Source organism: Acipenser ruthenus, chromosome 28 (genome assembly GCF_902713425.1).
Source record: "Acipenser ruthenus chromosome 28, fAciRut3.2 maternal haplotype, whole genome shotgun sequence".
NCBI classification, from domain to species: domain Eukaryota; kingdom Metazoa; phylum Chordata; class Actinopteri; order Acipenseriformes; family Acipenseridae; genus Acipenser; species Acipenser ruthenus.
Genome location: NC_081216.1, coordinates 25855044 through 25876025, shown reverse-complemented (window position 1 = coordinate 25876025; position 20982 = coordinate 25855044). Strand labels below are relative to the sequence as shown.

The following is a 20982-nucleotide window of genomic DNA, read 5'->3' as shown; positions in this document are numbered from 1 at the left end:
TGTAAGTCGCCCTGGATAAGGGCGTCTGCTAAGAAATAAATAATAATAATAATAATAATAATAATAATGACCAACAAGGATTAGGTAGACTTAATATAACAGCAATAATAAAACAAAACAACCACAACAACAAAAGAGTAACAAACGTGCAATCAAAGCATTTTTTTTTTAAAGCATAGATAGTTATAAAACAGAACCTTACCAGTATTTTTCATCAGGATTGAAACCTGGTGTATGCAGGGCTCTACACCAACTTTTTTTTAGGCACATGTGCGCCTAAGTTTTAAAAAAATGCAGACGCGCACTGAAATTTAGGGGCAATAAAAAAAAAAAAGTGGCTCAAATGTATTGTTGAATATCTTTTTTTTCCCTTCCTTTCTTACATAACATATATAATTTATCATTAACAGGTTTAATTTGAAAAATAATAAAATGTACAATTCATTAATTTTAGAACAACACTCAATTGTCTAATTCATTCAATATATTTAAGAACTCCTATAAACAGTAATGATGATTTATAGGGCAAAATGTGTTTTGCAGCATAATTTAAAGAACACACACACACACACCAAAAAAAAAAAAACTGCCACTATAAGGATTCTCAGAAAACACTATTGCTGCTTTCTTTCCCTGGTAAACCCAATCAATTCGGTACTCTGTATTGTATAAAATGCTGTCTAGATTGGCATTTATTGTCTACAAAGAGTGCTTAAGAGATACTTAAGAATGTAATAGCTAGGATATGCATGTTTGGTTAAGCCTCTGAAAAGAGTTTTTTTCCACTGGTACCCAATAGAGTTTTCAGTTCTTTGGATAAGCATGTATGATAAATATCTGAAGAGTTGACCCATGTGTTTACTGACTGGTAAAGGCCAGTGCGTTTAAGCTGTAGCACTGACCCCTAACAAAGATCCTATGAGTGACTGATTCTGTACAACATTTTCCAGTGACCTTTAATTGTGTTCATTTGGCTTTGTTACAAACACTTCAGAAGCATTACTGGCATGTTCAAAATTGAAAACCAAGGCCTACAATTCAGGAATATGTTTTCAATGTTACTTTTGACATTGAAAAAAGTATGTTGAGTTTTTCTTTTTACATTTGGTCACAAATAAAGCCTGTTTTTCCCTGCTAAATGAGGTTAAAAAAAAAAAATAGAAATAAAATAAAATTGCAAAAGCAAATTATCTGTAAGAGACAGTCTTGCTAAAATTAGTATAAACCTGAAATCTCATCTTAGCAGTGAGAAGACAAATTAGTTTTTGTTTTCTGCTTTAGTTCACACATTGAAATAAGAAAAAAAATATCTTAACATTATAAATGATTGTTTGCTGAATCAGCATTTTCTGTGGCACGCAAGAGTATAGGTAAGCATCGTTCTGTAATGCAACTGGGTAATATGTTCAGAAGGGACATACATCAATTATTTAAAGAAAGGATGTTTTAGAGAATCATTTCTAACTGCTTTTCAGTAAGGCCACTTGACAGGAATCCTTAACCAAGGGCTTGACAATGAAAATATGAGAAGAGAGCACAGGCAGTTCAAGTTTTGTCACCTTTTGACCCTAATCTATTCTTTTGCTCTACAACACATTCTAGAATGCTTTAATCCCTTGACTGTAGCAAAGGTGCGTTTACTGTAATTCATACTTTTTATCTCCGATTTGTCCATAAGAAGAAAATAAACAGCTTTAAAAGTAGTGAACCCTGAACATGTTTTAAATATGCATACATTACTTTAATTGATGCCACATTTTAAAGCCTAAAAGCATAATGAAATGCTAGGTTTGCCTTATTGAGAAGGATGGCTCTTTCAAACCAATAATGCCTTTAAGGATCCAATATCAGTTTAATTACATCTGACCAAGAAATCACTCAGTTTCACTTTACAGGCACTATAAATAGAAGACTGCCTCCTTATGTACTGCATGTTGTAAAGTTCCATTAACATGCATTCCTATAACAAGCGGGAACGCTAAAGCTAAATGCTAAAATGTAGAAGAAAAACATTTTAACATTTAATTTCCTCTCTGTTCCTTCCCTGTGCCTGGCAGGCTGGTGCCAAATGGATTTAGGTTAGATTTTCTCAAATAAAAGTATGTTGGTGTGACAGCATCTGACAAAACAGTTCAGGGAAGAGCACTATTCCAGGTAACAAGAACCTGAACTGGCGACCAAACTACATCAGCACAGGGTTATGCGAGGAGTTCTGACAGACTGAATGGTTTAGAACTGTAGACCGCTAAGCTCTCCAAAACCAAACAGAAAACCCAGTTAAACAGGTTTTACTAGAATAATGCAAATCTTCTACCGCTAATGCAATACTGTATTAAACTGAAACCAGCAGACAACATTTTGTAGAACACAGGAAATGTTATATTTTTTAGAACACAGGAAATGTTAATATTTTTCTGTATTTTTGAAGTAATGCAAGGAAAGTTTGTAATACATTTTTGAGTATGTTCTCTGTACATATTTATGCAATTACAACTATGACCATACGTTGACTTGAATACTGTATATTTAGGTACAAATCTATACAAGGCCATATTAGAATCTTATATAAAATACTTTTTTTTTGTTTGTTTTATAAATCAATACACACAACTTTGACTTTAACCTGCAAAGAACTAAATATTACTTTTCATAAAATCACCATGTACACATCTATTACATTCTGAATGAACCTTCTGGTCTCCCCAGCATGTTTACTCTATCTTAAGTGTGGTAAGGCAGGAGTAAGTGGATAAGTACAGTTTAATTGTATGCCTTTCACATACTTCAACAACTTCTCAGACTAACAGGTGAGCCCTTCATAGTGTAAAAGGAGGAAAAAAAAAGACAGGAGCCTGCTAATCACGTGACTTTACACTTAGTCTTCTACCTGCCCAAACAAAGGTATTGGTTAATTGTACCCTGGGGGTAGCGTGTTTAAGCACTGCTCAACCAGGGGCTTAACTGTTCAGTCCTGCGTGGGACCACTACTCCAATTTCTTACTGTGCACTGGTTTACAAAAGTACTCCTATTAGCATTATCTTAAACGGACTGCAAACACACGCCTAAATATTTTCTTATATTACATACTGAACCATTAGTGAGTCAACATTTTACATGTGAAAACGAATACTGAAATGAAGCGTCTGACACTTTGTCTTCATTTGTTTAGTGTCTAACGGTACATGTTTCTTTTAATTTATTTAAACATTTGCTGCCAGGTTCATCTGATCTTCAGACAGGCACTAGATGCTAGAATGGATATATAGTTCTGACACTCGTGAAAGGATGTGGAATCAATTGGATTGTTTTGCTAGAATGACTAATAAAAGCATGAGTGATTTAAAAGAAATGTCTGTACAAGTAACAATTTATAGGTGGTCTTTTTTAAATACAATAAAACAACAGTGTGGGGGATTAGGCACGATAAGCAACTCCATGTCAAATAGTAAATGCTTAGTCATTAAAAATCCTGCAGCAGGTTTATTAGATTTTACGTTTTAGATATAATCTATTATTGCTTCAGCAAATTGTGTGGCCATAATATGACAAGTAAATATCAGATTCTATCTACCTTGTCAAGTCAAGTAACAGTTGCCTACGCTGTGGCCAGTCTAAACTCAGCTGAAAAATGTAAAATGGATGCAAAAGTAAACAGGCTTTGAGCTGCCTTTGGGAAAGTCAGAAGGATGGCAGCTTCTGTCATTCGGAATAATACCCAGGGTGCCCTAGGCTGTTCTCGGAATGGAACCTTGTCAATATACAGTACTATAAAGCATTAGCCAATCAGAAAACTAAAAGGAGAGAGTGCTTATGCAATCGTATCAGCAACAGAGCCCACATATTTTCATTTTTACAGAGGAGATTAACATGTTATTTGGAAATTTTCATGAATAGCTGATGAGGCTCAGTCAAGATGTTTATATCCGTGTTGCATTTCTTCTTTAAAATGTTCATATTTTATAACTTAGGGAATTTACTATTGTGGGATGCAAACCATAAAAGACTGAAAAATTAAAAAACACAGACTTTTTAGCCACACAAAAAGAGTAGACAAGACACACTGTGGCTTGGTAAAATTGCCAAACTTGGCATTCAGTCTGTTGTAAATAAAAAAAAGACAAGCTGTATTTTCTTTACTGGCACTTGTAGAGATTTGAATATTTAAAGAACTTGAAAAAAAATAGCAAGGACAGCTATTTATATATATATATAAATGTTCTGTATATTTTTTTATTTATTCCCAGCCTGTTTAGTTAAGGCTGCTCATATCTATGAGAGGACTTTTAAGCACTGGCTCCTCCATGACCCTGAGCCTACTGCTGCTTGTCACAGTTTGCTGTCCCCATAGGGCATTGTATTTCTACAGAAGGCAATGAGTTTAAACATTCTAAAACTATGTCTAGAGATACCAGGTATAGTTTGAATGTTTTATGCCTTTAACATGCAAATTACCAAACACCTACAATATGCCTTAAATCAAATGATTGCTGTGTGTATGAGTGCAGCTAATAAAAGTAATTTTATAAAAACATACAAACTAGCTACAGTTTAGGCAGTTAAAACATTCCAAGCATGAGTGCTTATTGTTATTAGTGAATAAGTGAAATGTTTTGAATTATTGGGCAGCTTACTTAATCACTAGAGTTTGAATACATGTCTGACTATGTAGCCATCTTTTAGTCAACAATCCGAAAATCAAAGACAATTGGCATGACTCAACCCAAACCTTAATACCACATGATTGTGTCGTGTAAGCTCGTTTTGTGCGAGGACCGCTGCGGTTTTAGCAGGGAGATTAGCAGCCTGGCCAAAGTTGGCCTCCAAAACTTGCCCTGCTGATGCCTCGAGCCCTTTGAAGTCTGACCATCATACCTGGCATAACAGCAGTGGGAACTAGACTGGTGTCGGTTCTAATCAGGTTGCTTGTCTTAGGAGAGCTAACTATGGAGTGTGCTAATTGGCCGAATAACGGATTATACCTTTTGCTACAGATTCAGGACAATAATTTAGTCAACTGGCTTTTTTTTTTTTCTATCTCTTTCTAATTAAGGTTCCAAAGAAAAAAAAAAAAAAAGAAGAAAGCAATAGGATTAGACAGTCTTTTATATTAGAGTTTTTGGTATAATCCTACACCCCCCCGCCCCCCCCCCCCCATTATTTTGCTAACAATGTGATTGTGTCTGTAAATGCCATGTATTTTATGATTAAACCTAGTATGAAGACTTTAAACAGGCAAATAAATATTTGACTAAATATTCCACACAAAATGCAAGGTAACATTAGACCAGAAGTCGAAGAACAGCTATAACAACAACTTAATTTTAAGTTCTTAAATAAAAAAAAAGGCTATTCTGATTTTCTGGTTATCATCCATAGAAAACACTGCCCAATATTCATTTATTAATTTTCAGTCCTAAAAATACTAAATCAAGCATACAGAATAAGGTTATATGAATGACAGGGACTTATATCAACAATAAAGGCAGAACAATTGTACCATGCTTACCCAGAGTACTGTAAAATGTTACTTGTAAACATGAACTATTAAATTTGTAATAGCTTGAAGGTGATCCCCATCTACAAGTGCCAATAACTGGTACACTAGCACCCAAGTCTGAGGGTTTTCCACATGATTAATTGCTAGTAGATAGCTTTGCCAAAGACCAGATGCAAGTCTTAGTTAGACTTTTCTGCTACTCCCTGAACTAGGACCTATAGGGACCACTCTCAAATATGATAGAAAACCATTCTTTAGGCTCCACTTACACCGATTCACTTCAGAAAATCCACTGTGCAAAGATGTAAAAAAATAAATAAAAATATGTAGCTTTTGCTGTGTAGTTCTCGTGTTTTACTTGTGTGATGTGGCAGAAAGTCCAGTAAATGGGTGGCTGGTCGTAGGTTAACAAAATTTCCTGTCATATATGACAGGCTCTAAATGTGAACTTGGATAGCTGCTGTCCCTCTTGGCTGTCTAGATGGGAGGTATTAACAAATTGCTAAAGCCTGGGAAGCATTTTATTTGTGTGTTTCAAACCAAATTTGCTGAGAGTAATCAGGTATGTATTTTTTTTTTCTTAAACAAGCATATACCTTCTTATAGAATTGTTTTAATAAATGCTTTAGAAAATAAATAGTGAGCATTTTTTCGTGTGACGAAAAGAAACGCAGTGAAAAACATCAGGAGCTGATTGCATAAAACACCCTGAGTATTACGTTTAACGCTTAAGGATAAGATTTCCCTTAACTAGGGTATTGACTTAAATGGGTTAAGCAGCTTTCTACAACACCACTCAAGGAACACTTAAGGGAAAAACTAAGTGGCCATTTAACTTAAGGGCGTTTTTTTGCAACTGACCACAGTACGTAAAAATATTTAAATCTTTTAATAAATCAACATTACTTGTTTTGCATTTATGTAGGTGTCATTCTAAAAAGTACATACAGAAACTGTTGACCATTCAAAAATGAAATTACATATACCTCTTCTAGAGCAAATACCCTTGAAGGATTAAAACACTGTACTGTATATAATTTTCATTACCCAAGAACACTGTAAAAAGCATGACTTTTTTCTTTTTTTTGCTTCAAAGCTGATCTTGACTGGTCATTTACAAAACAAAAAGACCATCAAAAGATAAAGTGTAAATAAAGTGAAAGTTTACTGTAGGCTTCTTTGAAAATCATGCAAAAGATATTCAGGGCTTTGAGACAATGGGAAAAACAAAACACAGTGTTGTCTGGCATTACAATGCAGTGCCAAAAACTCTAGAGGAACGGCTGAACTTCTTTCAACTTTAACTGTCTTTGGAAAGTAATTAAAAGGTCATTGCAAATAGCCACCTTGATTTTTACAGACCTCCTGCATCTGTTGTCAAGGGGCTATTAAAAGGGGGGCGGGTTACAAATGAAGAGGCTTTCCAGCTCTGCTCGGTGGATGACAGGATTTAACAACTGGCTTCATGATTAACTATTAACTACTCTCAACGTGATTAGATAATGAGGACCGATAATGCCCATGAATCAGGAGAAGGGCCTCTTAATTTGTCCCTTGATAGGGTCCTTGTTGATTTATTGTTAAGGAGTGGGGGTAGTTGTGCTTGCTAAATTCAAGGAGCAGGAAAGTGCAAAAAAAAAAAAACAAACAAAAGAAAAAAGATACTTAAGTTGCTTAATCAAGTGGTCAGCTAAAGAGGCCAGAGGGTCAAAGAAGGGGCAGAATGGTCACTTGAGGGTGAAGTCTCAAACACCAAAGCAGTGCCAACCCAATTGACCAGCAGCCGATGAGAGAGTAAAAAGTATGCTAATTTGCTGATGGGTTTTCTTCTTTCAAACAGCGAAGACAAGTAGCCTGCATAAATTCCTTCCACTCAAAGACACAAAGTAAAATGATTTGTCAGTGCTGCCCACTTGTTTTATGTGTTTCATTAAAAACTTTGCATAGACTGTAGGAACAGATAACTATCACAACACCAAAGACCCTCCTCTGAAGTCATTCATTTCTTTACGCTTGGCTTGGTAATACATAGCGTTTAATTGGGTAACAGTGCTGTATTCACTTGCTCTTGGACAAAATAAAAAGATTCAGTAAAAGCTAGCATTCCTTGAGAGGTGTCCCTTTTAAAAATTATTAATGGCCACCCTCAAAAAGCTTAAACACTACTTTAAGACTTTAATGCTATAATAAAAGACAGCTTACCTATATGCATCACATACAATGGTATGCTATGCTGCCATAAATCCTATTGCGATTGTATGGTTTGTATTTAAGGGAATTATAGGACTTTTGATGGTATAGTAAACTACAGATTTTTCCTTACAGGTAGGTGGGCAAATGTTCCCACATACTAAAAAGGAAGATTACTATTATTTTAAAAATAATTTATATCACCGGAAACAATCAATTATACACCCACCATGTCTAAATGTCACTCAATTGCCATGATTCTGATATAGAACAGCAGATCAATTGTACCTTTGTATTGTTTGTTGTCTTTCTCCCACATTTTTATGCCATTATTACAATAGTAAAATGCAATCAAAAGTGTTTTTCTAGACCCGCAAAAAAATAAAAATAAAAATATAAACTGGAGACAATACAATCTTAATTGCTACCTCATAAATAGTCTTGATTCATAAAGGAACTGATCCACATTTTTTTTCTAAGCGCAAACTACATTTTGTTTTAAAATATAAAACTGGTAAATTAAAATATATGTGTGGACACTATTTTAAAATGGTCTATATTGGGTTATATTGTTTGTTGAATAACATCGTTGGAAAGCCATAACATTTTTATATACAATTTTAATGAAGTTACACAAAACAGGACTTATTTAAAACTTAAATAATAGTGCAGATGCTACATACAATGATAAAAGTGGGAAAATAAGAAAGAAAGCCATTTAAAAAGGAAGCATCCTGTAATCTGTTCCTGTGGTATTTAAGGAAATGATTTATATATCCTACCTCTATAGTAAACTGCTTTCTCTTTAATTTAAAGGCAAGATCCTTTGTGTCAGGAACTTCACACATTAAACTGTTGAGATGAGGAATCTGCTTCACGTGTAACAAACCTTGAGGAGAGAACAGAAAACGAAGATAGAAAACAGATTGTCAACCGGGCAAATAAATGTGACTTACTCTGCACATTTGACTTCCCCTCAGCCTTCTTGTAAACTAGAGTTCAGCCCCAGATGTAATGAAGCAAGAGGTGTGATTGTGCTCAAGTAATCAAGCAGAACAAGACAAACAACAATTCGTTTACAAGGAAAACTAATTGCATTTGGGTACAGGACTGCAGATATAAAAAGAGATCACCATCCTTGTCACAACTGCTGGACGTTTGTGTTATTTTTCCTTGTATTTACTGTAATCAAATATAGCTATCACCTTGCATGGTGCCCACGGCATCACTGAGCAATCTTTATTTTATTAACTGCACCACTAGGCAGCTCCCAAAACACAAAGTACTTCTCTGGACAAGCCGTTAACGTCTCAATCAAATTGTTATAGAAAATAGCATATTTTATATATATATATATATATATATATATATATATATATAAAATCTGTATTTGTAGATGAGACCTGGTTATGACTGCTCTACGCTACTAAAGTATCCAGCCAGCTCCATGCACCATGAAATTTAATCCAAGTTGATCTTTTGTGACAAGAGGCTTGGCATGTTTTATACTGCCTTGAACTGCTGTTGCAAAAAAAAAAAAGAACATTTACTTCATAAAAAAAAAAAAAAAAAAACTCAAATTGTATAGATTATATATACAGGGGTACTTAGATTTATGTATAACTATATTATATATATATATATATATACACACACACACACACACAGACACACAGACACACATACACACATACACACATTTAGTAATAAACATTGTTATTGAATTACCATAATTAAATTTTTCCGGTTGTAGTAAATAAAATATAAATTAAATAATAATGTTATTAAGAATCCTCTGTCAATTTATCCTCAGTTAATCTAATGTAATTCCTGCTCAACTAATTAAAAAGCTCATGTTTACTGAATATTACAACATATTGGTTTGTTAAAAAGAAAAGTAGCTGTATGTTAGCTCTTAACAAAACTAATAATTTATTAAAAGCATTATTTCTATTAATAAAACATTGTTTAAATTTCCACTGCCTTTTGACTGGAGTACGGTAAAACTCTCTTTTGCACCTTATTTGCTAGTACAATGTTTAAAGACAAATTAAAGCCTATTTGTTAACTATAAAAAGGGAGAAATTGTGATATAAAAATAAATAAATAAATTAAAATATCTCTCTTGCTTTAATTGACCTCTATCAAAGGCAGAAAAAAAGTATTTTGACATGCCGCAGGATCCCAAGTCAACAAACAGGCAGTACACTGCACTTGATCCTTGAACAACGTCCTAGTTGCTGAAGATTAATACATTATTACTGTTAAATTTAAACAATATTGAGCTGTGTAGTTCAATATCACTATAATATTGATTTCCTGACATTTTTGGCCCAGAGGCCAGATGAATGCCAGGCTTCCTCTGCCTGCGAATTCCCCAAAGCCTGTCTGCTGAGATGTGCGTCTGATTGAGCCATGTCTCAGTAATCTGTCTTGACAACATGCAAGGAGTTGCCATGTTTCCTTCTTAGCCCTAATGCACTTTTTGTAGAGGACCAGCCCAATCCACTGCTGACTGAAAGTCACAGGAGGAGGGGGTTGGGGGCACTTAAAATGCAGATTTGGGAAAGTAAATCAATTACTGCTTTTTGGAAGACAAACCAATTAGTGGTCAATAGTCTAGTGTTGAAAAGACATTGTGGGCTGTCTCTTTGTGCTGTTGGAGATGGGGCTTACCGTGATAGTCCTTGTAAAGAGGGTTAGTTTCCCTCTCCGAGCCGCTGAATGACTCCAGACTGACCACTGTATCACACAACTTCGTTATACGTCCCATAATTGCCTTGTTCTGCAAAAGCACAGAAATGAAAAATGCAAAAAGGTGATTAAAATGTTAAAAAGGCTGCCAGCCTTAAAATGAGGTCGTCATTATCTTATTTATTAAAAAATGATTATGTGATAATTACTATACAGAAAAACCTAAAGAATTTGCTTTATACAAATAACAAAATACAATGTCAGGATTAATAATGAGATCAAGCAATTTTAAAGTGCTCTCTATAATACTGTATTCGGATTCTAATAGAGACATTAGATTGCCTATGAAACATGACAATGCAAGGAAATGCTACTGATGAAAAATATACTTGAATGTCAGATAAAACATTCAGACATTAAAGTGTGCGTATATAGACAGCTGTGGTTAGAATGAGGGAGGGAAAGAATGCCTAATAAAGTGCCGGCTTTATGCAGGGTCAATTAACGGAGGTATATGCGATGTATAACTTTTTACACACAACCCACCACTGTACATATCAGGAGTTGAACAAAATAACACTTCTGTGTAAAGGGGCCAGGCTGGTGTACTAAACACGGATACAACATTTACATAAAAAAAAAAAATAATAATAAAAACCTATATAGACAGCACTGCAAAAGCTTCCTACTGTATAACTAAAACATGGTGAGATGGAAGCATCCAGGTCATGAATAAATCTCACACTTTATTATCAGATGCAGTAACCTTCACCCAGGCAGAATCAAGGTCTTAAACCATGCCACAGTGCTAAATAAACACGCATCCCAATTTCACCAGCAGCGCTGGATTTAAACCTGTTAGATCTTCATCATGTGGGTCAAGCAACTAAGCAGGGGCTGAAATTCTTGTTTCACTACAGTACACGTATCTACGAAAACTCCACAACAGACCCTACAAACGTTCAAGAAATTAGGGACTCTGGCACAACTTGCAGTGTTCTCTAGTAGCGTTCTAATAGCAGACCTATAGCACAGTCCGATCTATATCACACGACAATACAATTAAAATGTTGATGATTCCGAGACACTTGCTGATTTTCTGAAGCGGTAGTATATTGATTTACTGCCCATGCCCTCTAAAGTAACAGTAATAAAACTCTTCTTGTATGAGTTGCCAATTTTTCGTGTGGTTTCCTGCGGGTGATTTTATGAACGCATTAATCAAACACTTGATGTTTTCAATTGAAAATATTAATTATCTGATTTTCAACATGTTAAAGTATAAGCAGCTAAATCAAGTGCTGTAAGCAAATTAATATTAAAATATGCACTGTCTAAGACTTTTTTTTTTAACCCATACCCAATATTAGCAATGCTTTACAAAATAAAACGTGCCCATTGCACATATTAAAAACAACAAAAAAAAAGCCTTACTTTTACTGTCGTTTCCTAATGTATTAGTAGATGTAGTCTACAAAAACAATGCTATATGAATATGTATGTGTGCATTTGTGGCTGCTTTTATACAGTCAAGAAAGTTTGAAATAGAGTACTGTATTCAATTCCAAAATAGTAATATAAAACTACAGTGCAGCAGAGCATTCAGCTGTTTGCGCTGGTAAAGATTTAAATCTGCTTACACTAATCCTGTATTACATTCAAAATTACAGGCTGTCATGAGGAACAGACAGGCAGACACAGGTCCAGATGGAAGACTGGCTGGGAAAGAAGTGAGGCAGGTGGGAAAATGATGGGATCAAAGTGGAAGACAGAAGACTACTCCCTCTGCTGGCTAGGATCTCCCCCACTTTGCTTTTAACACAAGCTTCCCTGCATTATTTATTGGCTACGTTTTAAATATTTTAAATACCCCTTTCCATGTTTGTTGCTGTATCCTTACACAATTTTCATTTTGAAATGGGTTTGTCCTATTTTAAAACATTAAGATTGCGATTCATTATTATTATTAAACACTTTAGGTAGTCTGTTTTATGCTTATCTAAAAGCAGACAATCAAAATATGATCATTTTAAGGATTACTGGTACCATGAAAGAATAAAGCTTGTCTTGTTCTTCTGCCAAAAAAAGACAACAGTAACAAACATCACCCTTAAACAGGAGCCAGTCTTTAGTTGCATCTCAAAGTACTTAAAAACCAGCTACTTTAGCATTCCTATAATGTGGGCATAAAACATACAAATATGAATTGAATATGCAACAAAGCTTAGTTTAAAAAAAAAAAAAAAAAGATAGCCTTGGACTTTATATTAAAAGAAAGCATTAGGGTTATTTTGAATTTACTATGTTGTTAAGTACTATAAATAAGATTTCAAACAAGACTTTTTAATTGTATTTGTATGTGTTTTTTTTTTCACTACAGTTAAAAAGGTAGTGCCTTGTGTTTTTTTTTTCGAAACTAACCAGACTTCTGTTTCTGGGTTTTGGCCTTCAACCAGCAGCTCCCAGAGCAGGATGGATCAGCCCTCTTCCCCCACTGTTCTCATCTAAAACCTGGCTGCAAAACTACTCCAGCTCCCAGCTTTCCAGAAGGCTCCATCCCAGGAACCCTCGACTGCCATTTGGTTTGCTGTTTTTAAATCTCCCAGGACTTCTTTGCATCGGGTTAGGCTATGCTGCAGCGGCACTTGGTTCGTGTGCGAGTTATTATTCAACTTTAAGGTCAACTGTGGCACTAACAACTCTTTGGAAGGTTTCAGCACTTAGTACGGTTTGCTGGGCTAATTAAAAATTAATAGAAAGCAGAGTACATTTGTGGCTTGGAGCTTTTATTTTTCATTATTTGTCTTCAATCTGGAAATGGTAAAGGGGCAAATTATTTTCACTTTCAGCACTAAAACAGCAAGGCACACATACATATACATATATATAAACTGCATTGCGGTTTTATATTACTATTTAAAATGTTTTAGTTTCTGATACTTAAATCTACAGTATATTTATATACATAGGAATGGTTTGTATATGTCAATATAAGAAATATATTTCATACAATAAGTGAAGTAGTCTACAGACACAATTTAAAGTCCCACAAGTTATTTAATAGTTTACATTTAGAGCACAACGTCAGTATTTTGTTTGGCACGGTTTAGAAAAGCAACCGTTTAGATTTAATACACTAATCTCAGATAATAATCTCAGATCAATATCTATTGTCCTATTACAATTCATGTTTTGTTAAATTACTAACAAAAAACAAAACAAAAAAACATATCTTTTAAAATAGACTTCATCATTTGAGCAAGTATTAAAGACCTAAGACATAAATAGGCATCTGTTTTTAACAGTGTCATCACTTTCTCAGAATGGGGTGAATACAGGGGTTCCCTCCCTTCTGCTTACAGAACAGTTGTGTCTGTGTTTGGACACTGGGCCGTCCACAGACTGCTTGCTCCAGCAGCCAAATATTCCATATGCCTAAACAGACGACTATCTCCACACTGCGACGAAGGCTTTGACTAAAACTGTGCTGAACCCAAGGCCTCAGACAAGGAAGACTCAGGGTTATGTCCAAAAACATGCAGATAATCAAATGTTTCACATATCAAATGCAAACAGTCCTTTCGGACTTAAAAACAGCAGTTTAACGTTTTGCTTTCTGAATGCGACAGACACAAAACACCCAAGTGGCAGCCATCTTGGATTACAGGTCAACACCAGCAGTCACGGCATATTTTCTCTCTTAAGACTTCTGAAGGCAGCTTGGTTGAGAGGCTTACTAAAATTGATTTCCAAATCAGTATTATGGAGAATAAATAAATCAATACTGCATACTGGTATACAGAAAATCATCTTTTGCATAACACACTACTTATATGAAACATATTATGCTTAGCCGAAAGACAAAGTCTTTTGGTATTTCCAGTAAGCCACAACTTACATACTTTTACCTTAGCCAAAAAAAAAAAAAAAAAAAAAGTTTTATAATGATAAATATGAACTTCAACAATTTTGTAATAAAATTAGCAAATAGTACTGTTAAATTCCTTTTTCACTTCGATATTAAGCACCAGTGTATTAATATTGCAGTAGATTAATATTTAAACATATCAAAAGGAATAAGGACAATAACACATTGAAAGGAAACTCATTAGCCCACATGAGAAATGCTAAAATAAACCTTATTAATACAGACTTTTCATTAGACAAATAATTACACAAAGGCATTTACTCACTCTAACAGCTATGGTAGCCCAATTAGGGTATTTGTCTTTATAAAGCTAGGATTGTTTAACAATGTTAATTATGAGACTGATTCATATTTTTAATGAGTTTCCCTTCACTAGATGTATCTTTAAAAACTACCAGACATGCTTCAGAAAACTAGTTAAACTAATTCTTTATCAGATCCCATTAGATCTATTATCTGTTTCTGCCAAGCCCTGGGATAATGACTGAATGAAAACGGAGTTAGAGATGAATACAAACAAGAAAAGCGTCCATACATATAATACTACATAATAACATAAAATTCCCAATTCATCCGTTTTCTTAAGAGCATCTTTGATCTGCCTCAAAACTTATAAAACAGAGTTGTTTAACAATGCGAACAGCTGCTGTCATTAAATGTAAAGGTCCGTCCTCAGAGCCCACATGGCTGTCCTCTCATCTTGCCATCCTCTCCAATTAACTATTAACATGGAGGGCTTCACACATGCTCAGGGGGACTCTTTAACAGGCTTTTTGGCGAGTGAAACAACTGCACAGCGGGGGCCCTGGGAAAAGAGTAACACAGGCCTCTGGAAAAAAAAACCCTCTGCAGCTCCGCTCCTCATAATGACAGCTCACTCGGCAGTTCTATCTTCAAACTGCAGCAGCTCCAAGTTTAACCATTTTTAAAATGGACTTACTGGAACATTTTCTGCAGTTCGGTGGGGGTGGGTTGGAGATATAACTATGGGATAAAATGACGCCCGTCGCTTATTAAAAATGCAAACTGTTTGAATGGGTACAACGCTCTGTTCTTCTTCAAACGTATTGAGTTTTAATGCAATTCCTGGTTGGCTGTAAAATTAGGTCAGCCTTCAAAACAGTCAGTCCTAAGCCTTATATGGAGAATGTATTTTATTATCGCATTGTATGCATTCCTTTTAAGTGGATGTTTAAAATGTACCCATTACAGCATTTTAGATATGTACATCCTGCATAATGCACACACAATATAAACTGTAGTCCTTCGTTCATATTGCTGTATATGATGTACATCACAAAGAAAATCTCTTTTGTTACTGGAAAGGGAAACACTGGCTCAATCCAGGCATGAGAAGTTCAACATCTCAACATAATTGTTTTCCCAAATTAGAGTCGTTGCATAGTTTTTTTTTCCCAGTTTTTACAGCCAAATCTGTGCATTTCATTATTTAGAGAATTTGGAAATTGCTTAATGCATGTAACCTAAAATATAAAAGTTAGTACTTTGCTTAAATACTTTTGAACTTTTACTGTTTGTAATGTTTAGATGAAAATCTATATCTTACTCTGCTGTGAACATCGAAAGCCATTTAATCTGGTATTAAACTCAACAGCTCTGGAGTATTTTCACTAGAATCCAGCTGCCTTATTGTGCTGGTCTCTCACATTTAAGGTCAAGGTTCCAATTAAATCTTGGCCAATGCCAAGGTCATCCTTAGCTCATAGACACACATTTCTATGTGTAATGAGTTAGGTCTGCCTTAAATAGCATCTTGTACACATTAATGGACATTGATAATTCACCCTACAGTGATACTAGTTCACTATAAATCAGGCGTGTTTGCTCAAACAGCCAAACAAGGATGGACAAAGGATTTCCACCTGATCCTAGAAGTAGACAGCCGTGCTTAAGGCATGCTAGTCTGGGTATTGCGAGAAAACGCAGCTAGGTGGCTCAGTGCAGCTTTCAAATCCTCAGATTGCATTGACAAGGAGAAGAAAAGCAATGATTAACAAGCCATGTCAGTACACTTTAGGACACAAACAAGTTATTACGGGTGTCAGCACCATTAAAAAGTCACCTAATAAAAAGCGCCATCGCTTGGAGTGCATGCTGAGTCATGCTAGAGCGGTTTGAATCCCATTTGTGCCCAATTGCTGGTCTTAGCTGGAGCCCAAAGGTGTGCAACTTTGGCCTTTGAAAACTCTGTAGGGTTAAGAGGGAAATGGGCTGAGGGTAGTTTACTTCAGTGCCCCCTAGTGGCCACGAGTCCAATGAGTCCAGGCAGAGACTACCCAAGCTGGGCCTCGTCTCCAAGGTTAAGTAGCTTGGTAAGGTTCGGCTGGTGAAGAGAGACGATTGACTTGATAGCAGGAACAGAGTTCGGCCACTGACCTTTGGTCCTTGTGATTGGTAAGTGGGTTTCAGAGGTGATTCCAAATTTGAATTGGGCATTTCATATTGTGTAGCAAAAAACTGGAATAACATTGATAAATAATGTATACAAAATCTAAGATGTTTTCACCAAGAAAATAAAGTAGAAGTTAAACCCCACAATACAATAAACCTAAAGACCTGATAGTGAACTCTTTACAACTATGTATACCTCTGTACCGTTTGTCACAAAAATATAACATTAAATCATACCAGCAAAGTTTACACCAAGATATATCCTTCAATGGATCTGGTGCACAGTAAAAAATATGTCACGGTGACAAAAAAACACAGAATGTCATATTTGATGCCAATATCTGATCTGGTCTCCAAAAACTCACTCGACTGGAATACATTAATCACATTTATATTTTATAAAGCTTACCTGAATGAGGTGTGAAGGCACCGTAACCATACAAACAGAAAGCGACGTTCGGAGAAGCGCACGCAGGCTGTACAGAAATGTTGTCAGACTGTGGGCATGTTCTGGGTTCTCTTTACAACAGATATCGTCATCACCCCAAAGGGCTGATCCAAGCGAATGGACTCCTATCCTGAGAATACTTCTTGGCTTGTTCTATTAAAATACAATAGTCACTGTAAATGTTTCAAAGTTTTCCTTGTTTATGCAGTATTTCCACCCTCCCACCCCCAAAAAATCTGTTTATTTCTAAAGAGCTTGATCATTTCACAAAAGGTCCTGTATTTGTTTTATAAAAATAGAGAATCCGAAGCATATAGAAAGACAGAGGTATACAGTAATAACACATTCAAAACTTTAAAACACACACACACACACACTCACACATAGAAATACCTAAATCATTACATGTTTACATCTTGCACCTTTGTCAACTATAACACAAAAGTCATACTGCTGTGCTTATTATTGTTATGGGAGCAGAACATCAGTTACATTTTATATGAAACAATTGTCAAATAGAGGAGCCACAGGACAGGGGGACAATAAGATTTTTGAAAAGCTGTCTAGACTTGCTTTCAGAATGTCTGATGACATACAAAAGCAAGTTGCATTTTTGGCACATCAACAAGGCAAGTTGGCTGTAGGGTCTTGCAAAAGACTACAGAACTACCAGGGAAGTGCCAGGACAGGATCGGAGTGTGCTAGGCCTCCAACTGCAATCAATTCCTGCTATAAAGACGATCAATATTTTTTACACTTCTAGTTCCTGCTTAAACCTGTAACACAGAAATACCAATATTATGTTAGCAAAAGCTGGCACATTTGAAACAGAAGCATTAACTGCAGACTGCGAAGAATATATAGAGCCAAATTCATTAAGCATTAATTCCATTATTCTAAAGGGAAAAACAATTGGTAAAGTTACACCTCTAGCCAAAAATAATACAGTAGTATTATCAAATATATTAGTGATGTGCCACAATCTTCCTGTTTTTATTGATCTTGCTTTAAACTAGGATGCACAAACTTCCAAAACTGGTGTGTGTGTGTGTGTGTGTGTGTGTGTGTGTGTGTGCGCGCATATATATGCGATACTAAACTGCAGACTTATTTCAGACTTTAAGAAGAAAAATTGTATTTTGTAGAATACTTCTGAATCATAGAACTAGTTAACTTGTGATTTACAATAACCATAGCTTCATAACTGAACATCAGCACAGCCATTGACATTGTAGTGTATAAACAACATTTTCTATAAAAACCTGCGTATCTAAGAAAAATAAACCTTACTGTTTCAGTCACATACAGTAGCAGTTTATTTGGCTGAAAGGTTCCCTGGGTGTGGGTGTCATTTGCTTTTTGCTTTCTGTAAAAATGTCCTGCTTCCAAAGAGCTGTCAGTGTGCTGGAGAAGCTGCTCCACACACGATATTGTGGGAACTGTTATGACATGCCTGTTGCCATGGCTACTCCAGGAAAGGGGGGTGAGGTGCCTGTCAGGGACCAATTTACTTCTCCAGAGGGGCATCCACTCCACAGGGAAGACAAGTCTGCCTGGATCTGTGAGGAAATCTCACTAAAGACTGCAAGTTCATTTATTATAAGCTAGATTTGGACAAAAGTGCTGCAAACAGCGAAGAGAGTGTGGTAACGAGACTTCACTCCAGTCGAAACACAATTTTTTATGATTTACACTGAAAAGCTAGGAAATAATTTTGACTTTGATAGAATACAGAATGAATCCTAACTGACAGATACATCAAGTTCAAAACAGTATTTTCTAACACAGCTGAGACGATAGACATCAGTCTGTTGCTTTAATGTAAAAGTGATGTCCAAAAAGAATGCTATTTCATTTTAAAACAGCAATATATTTGCCCATGTTTTTTTTTTTGGAAAACAATGCTGATGGTGCAAGAGTCACAGGAGGTTTTTGAGCTTTTGGCCTCAAATATGAGAGTGCAACTTGCCAACACTTAGGGGCTGCACAACAAGACAATAGTATCTTGCAGTCCAGAACTGTGTGCTTCAGAACAGTCAGTTGAATGTTACCAACAGATGTCGTTCTAAATTCCAATTCTCATAACTCAAAGGTCGATTTACAAAATAAACCTGCCATATTATTTTTTATAACACCAGTTTTTAAACAAACGTTTGTTTTGTGCATTTACAATATCCTATTGCAGGTACAGAATTGTTTTAATTATAGTTCTTATAAATGTACACTCAAATATCTGGTGAACACTGCAGGGATAGTCTTTTGAATGGAAAAACCGAAGCCAAAATTAAGCAGACAGGTTATACATGCTGCCAACTTCACAGGGATAAACAAGAGTGTCTGTTATGATAAAACAGCATATTTCATAAAGGTGTATTGTGCAAGTGTCAAACTGTACTTTTCACTTTATATCTAAAGCACATCATCAGAAAAGACACACAGACAAAATGAACAAATAGAGACTTTCACTAGAATTCCTAAATGAGCTAAGCACTTTTTAATTTCCAGAATTGTGGCTTTACCAAAAATGGCAAATCAGACACACAAACATTTAGCAATCATGATAGATTTGAGCATTTTTTATTTATTTTTTCTTTCCTCTATTTACGTTTTCTCTTCTAGAAATGAAAGAACTTGAACTCAGCATGCCTATTTCCAGGGAGAGTGAGAGTTAAATGAACATTAACATATTGCCCACACGATGTCTTTGCTCTGCTTGTTTACCTCGTCAGTGCTTAGAAACAGCTTGTTCACTGTTGATTATTCGAAACCCTCATGGTTCAAACCCTCCAGAGAGCGTTATGAAAACAACATTAGTTACTTGATTACAGAAGACGCAGAGGGTTCATGCTCCCTACCTGGGGACCAGCTCCGTCAAATCCTTCCTTGTGGATGACTCCCTGGATGGATCGCAGCAGCTTGATATAGCCCATGTTCATATTACTGTAGAACAAAAAGGATTAATGCAGAGCAACAGATTAAAAACAGGCTTTAGAGGCAAAATACAGATCAAGCTGCACAGTTAGCTGTGCTCTTCCTGTATAGTGACAAAACCTGCTGGAATAATCCTCTATCTTCCACTATGTTCCTCTCGGTAATGGCTGTTATCAGATTTAGGGATGTTATTTAAATGCAGATTCATTTAACTTTTTTTTTTTTGGGGGGGGGGGGGGGGGGGGGGAGTAAACAATACTTGTCAAAGGTTAGTGAAGGAAAAAAAATACATATAATTTGCCACTGTACGTAAAAATCAAAATAAAATGTTAAAAAAATTGATAAGGACTTCCGTCTAGACCACTATTCCTGGAACAAGTGGATCATTTCTTTCCCAACAAAAATGTTGTAACCTCCTTTCTATCTGAATGTAACTAGTACAAACAGACAGGGATTAAAAGTATAAAAAGTGTACATTATTAAGCTGTATGATGAAGTGTGTGCATGTTTTTTAACCAGGAATTATAGTATAGGATGACTGCTGACGACCAGTGTCAAGAGCTTCAGTTTTTTATTGGGGCGACTAAAGTTGACAGTGGCACAGTAACAGTAAAGGAAAGAATAATGAGAAGAATTTATGATATTACAATATGCATTTGATTTTTTTTATAACCAGTTTGGCAGTTACAGCTTTGATGATCACACTTCATGGCTGCATAGCTGACACATGTACAAAGCACTGCAGTCTGTAATCCATTTCTCAAAGAGTTAATGGAAAATACTGATAACTCAAATGAATCAATTAAAACATCAGAAGTCAGCTGTGATTGTCTGCTATTAACTACCTCTGTACCCTGACACTCCATGAAAGAGAAAATCTG

General features: G+C 35.6%; 1 protein-coding gene across 3 annotated transcripts in view; it reads right to left on the bottom strand.

Annotated features, from left to right (window-relative positions):
- elp4 (elongator acetyltransferase complex subunit 4) overlaps positions 1-20982 on the bottom strand; it is a 61574-nt gene that overhangs the window by 24593 nt on the left and 15999 nt on the right. Inside the window, exons 6-9 of one of the 3 annotated variants that reach the window (XM_034057330.3) lie at positions 20026-20110; positions 17132-17323; positions 10365-10473; positions 8471-8577 (exon numbers count right to left, since the gene is read on the bottom strand). In XM_034057330.3, the coding sequence (XP_033913221.3) occupies positions 8471-8577; positions 10365-10473; positions 17132-17323; positions 20026-20110 (493 nt within the window). The remainder of the gene's footprint in view (positions 1-8470; positions 8578-10364; positions 10474-17131; positions 17324-20025; positions 20111-20982) is intronic. The other 2 variants (XM_059002897.1, XM_059002898.1) reach the window with 2 other exon arrangements.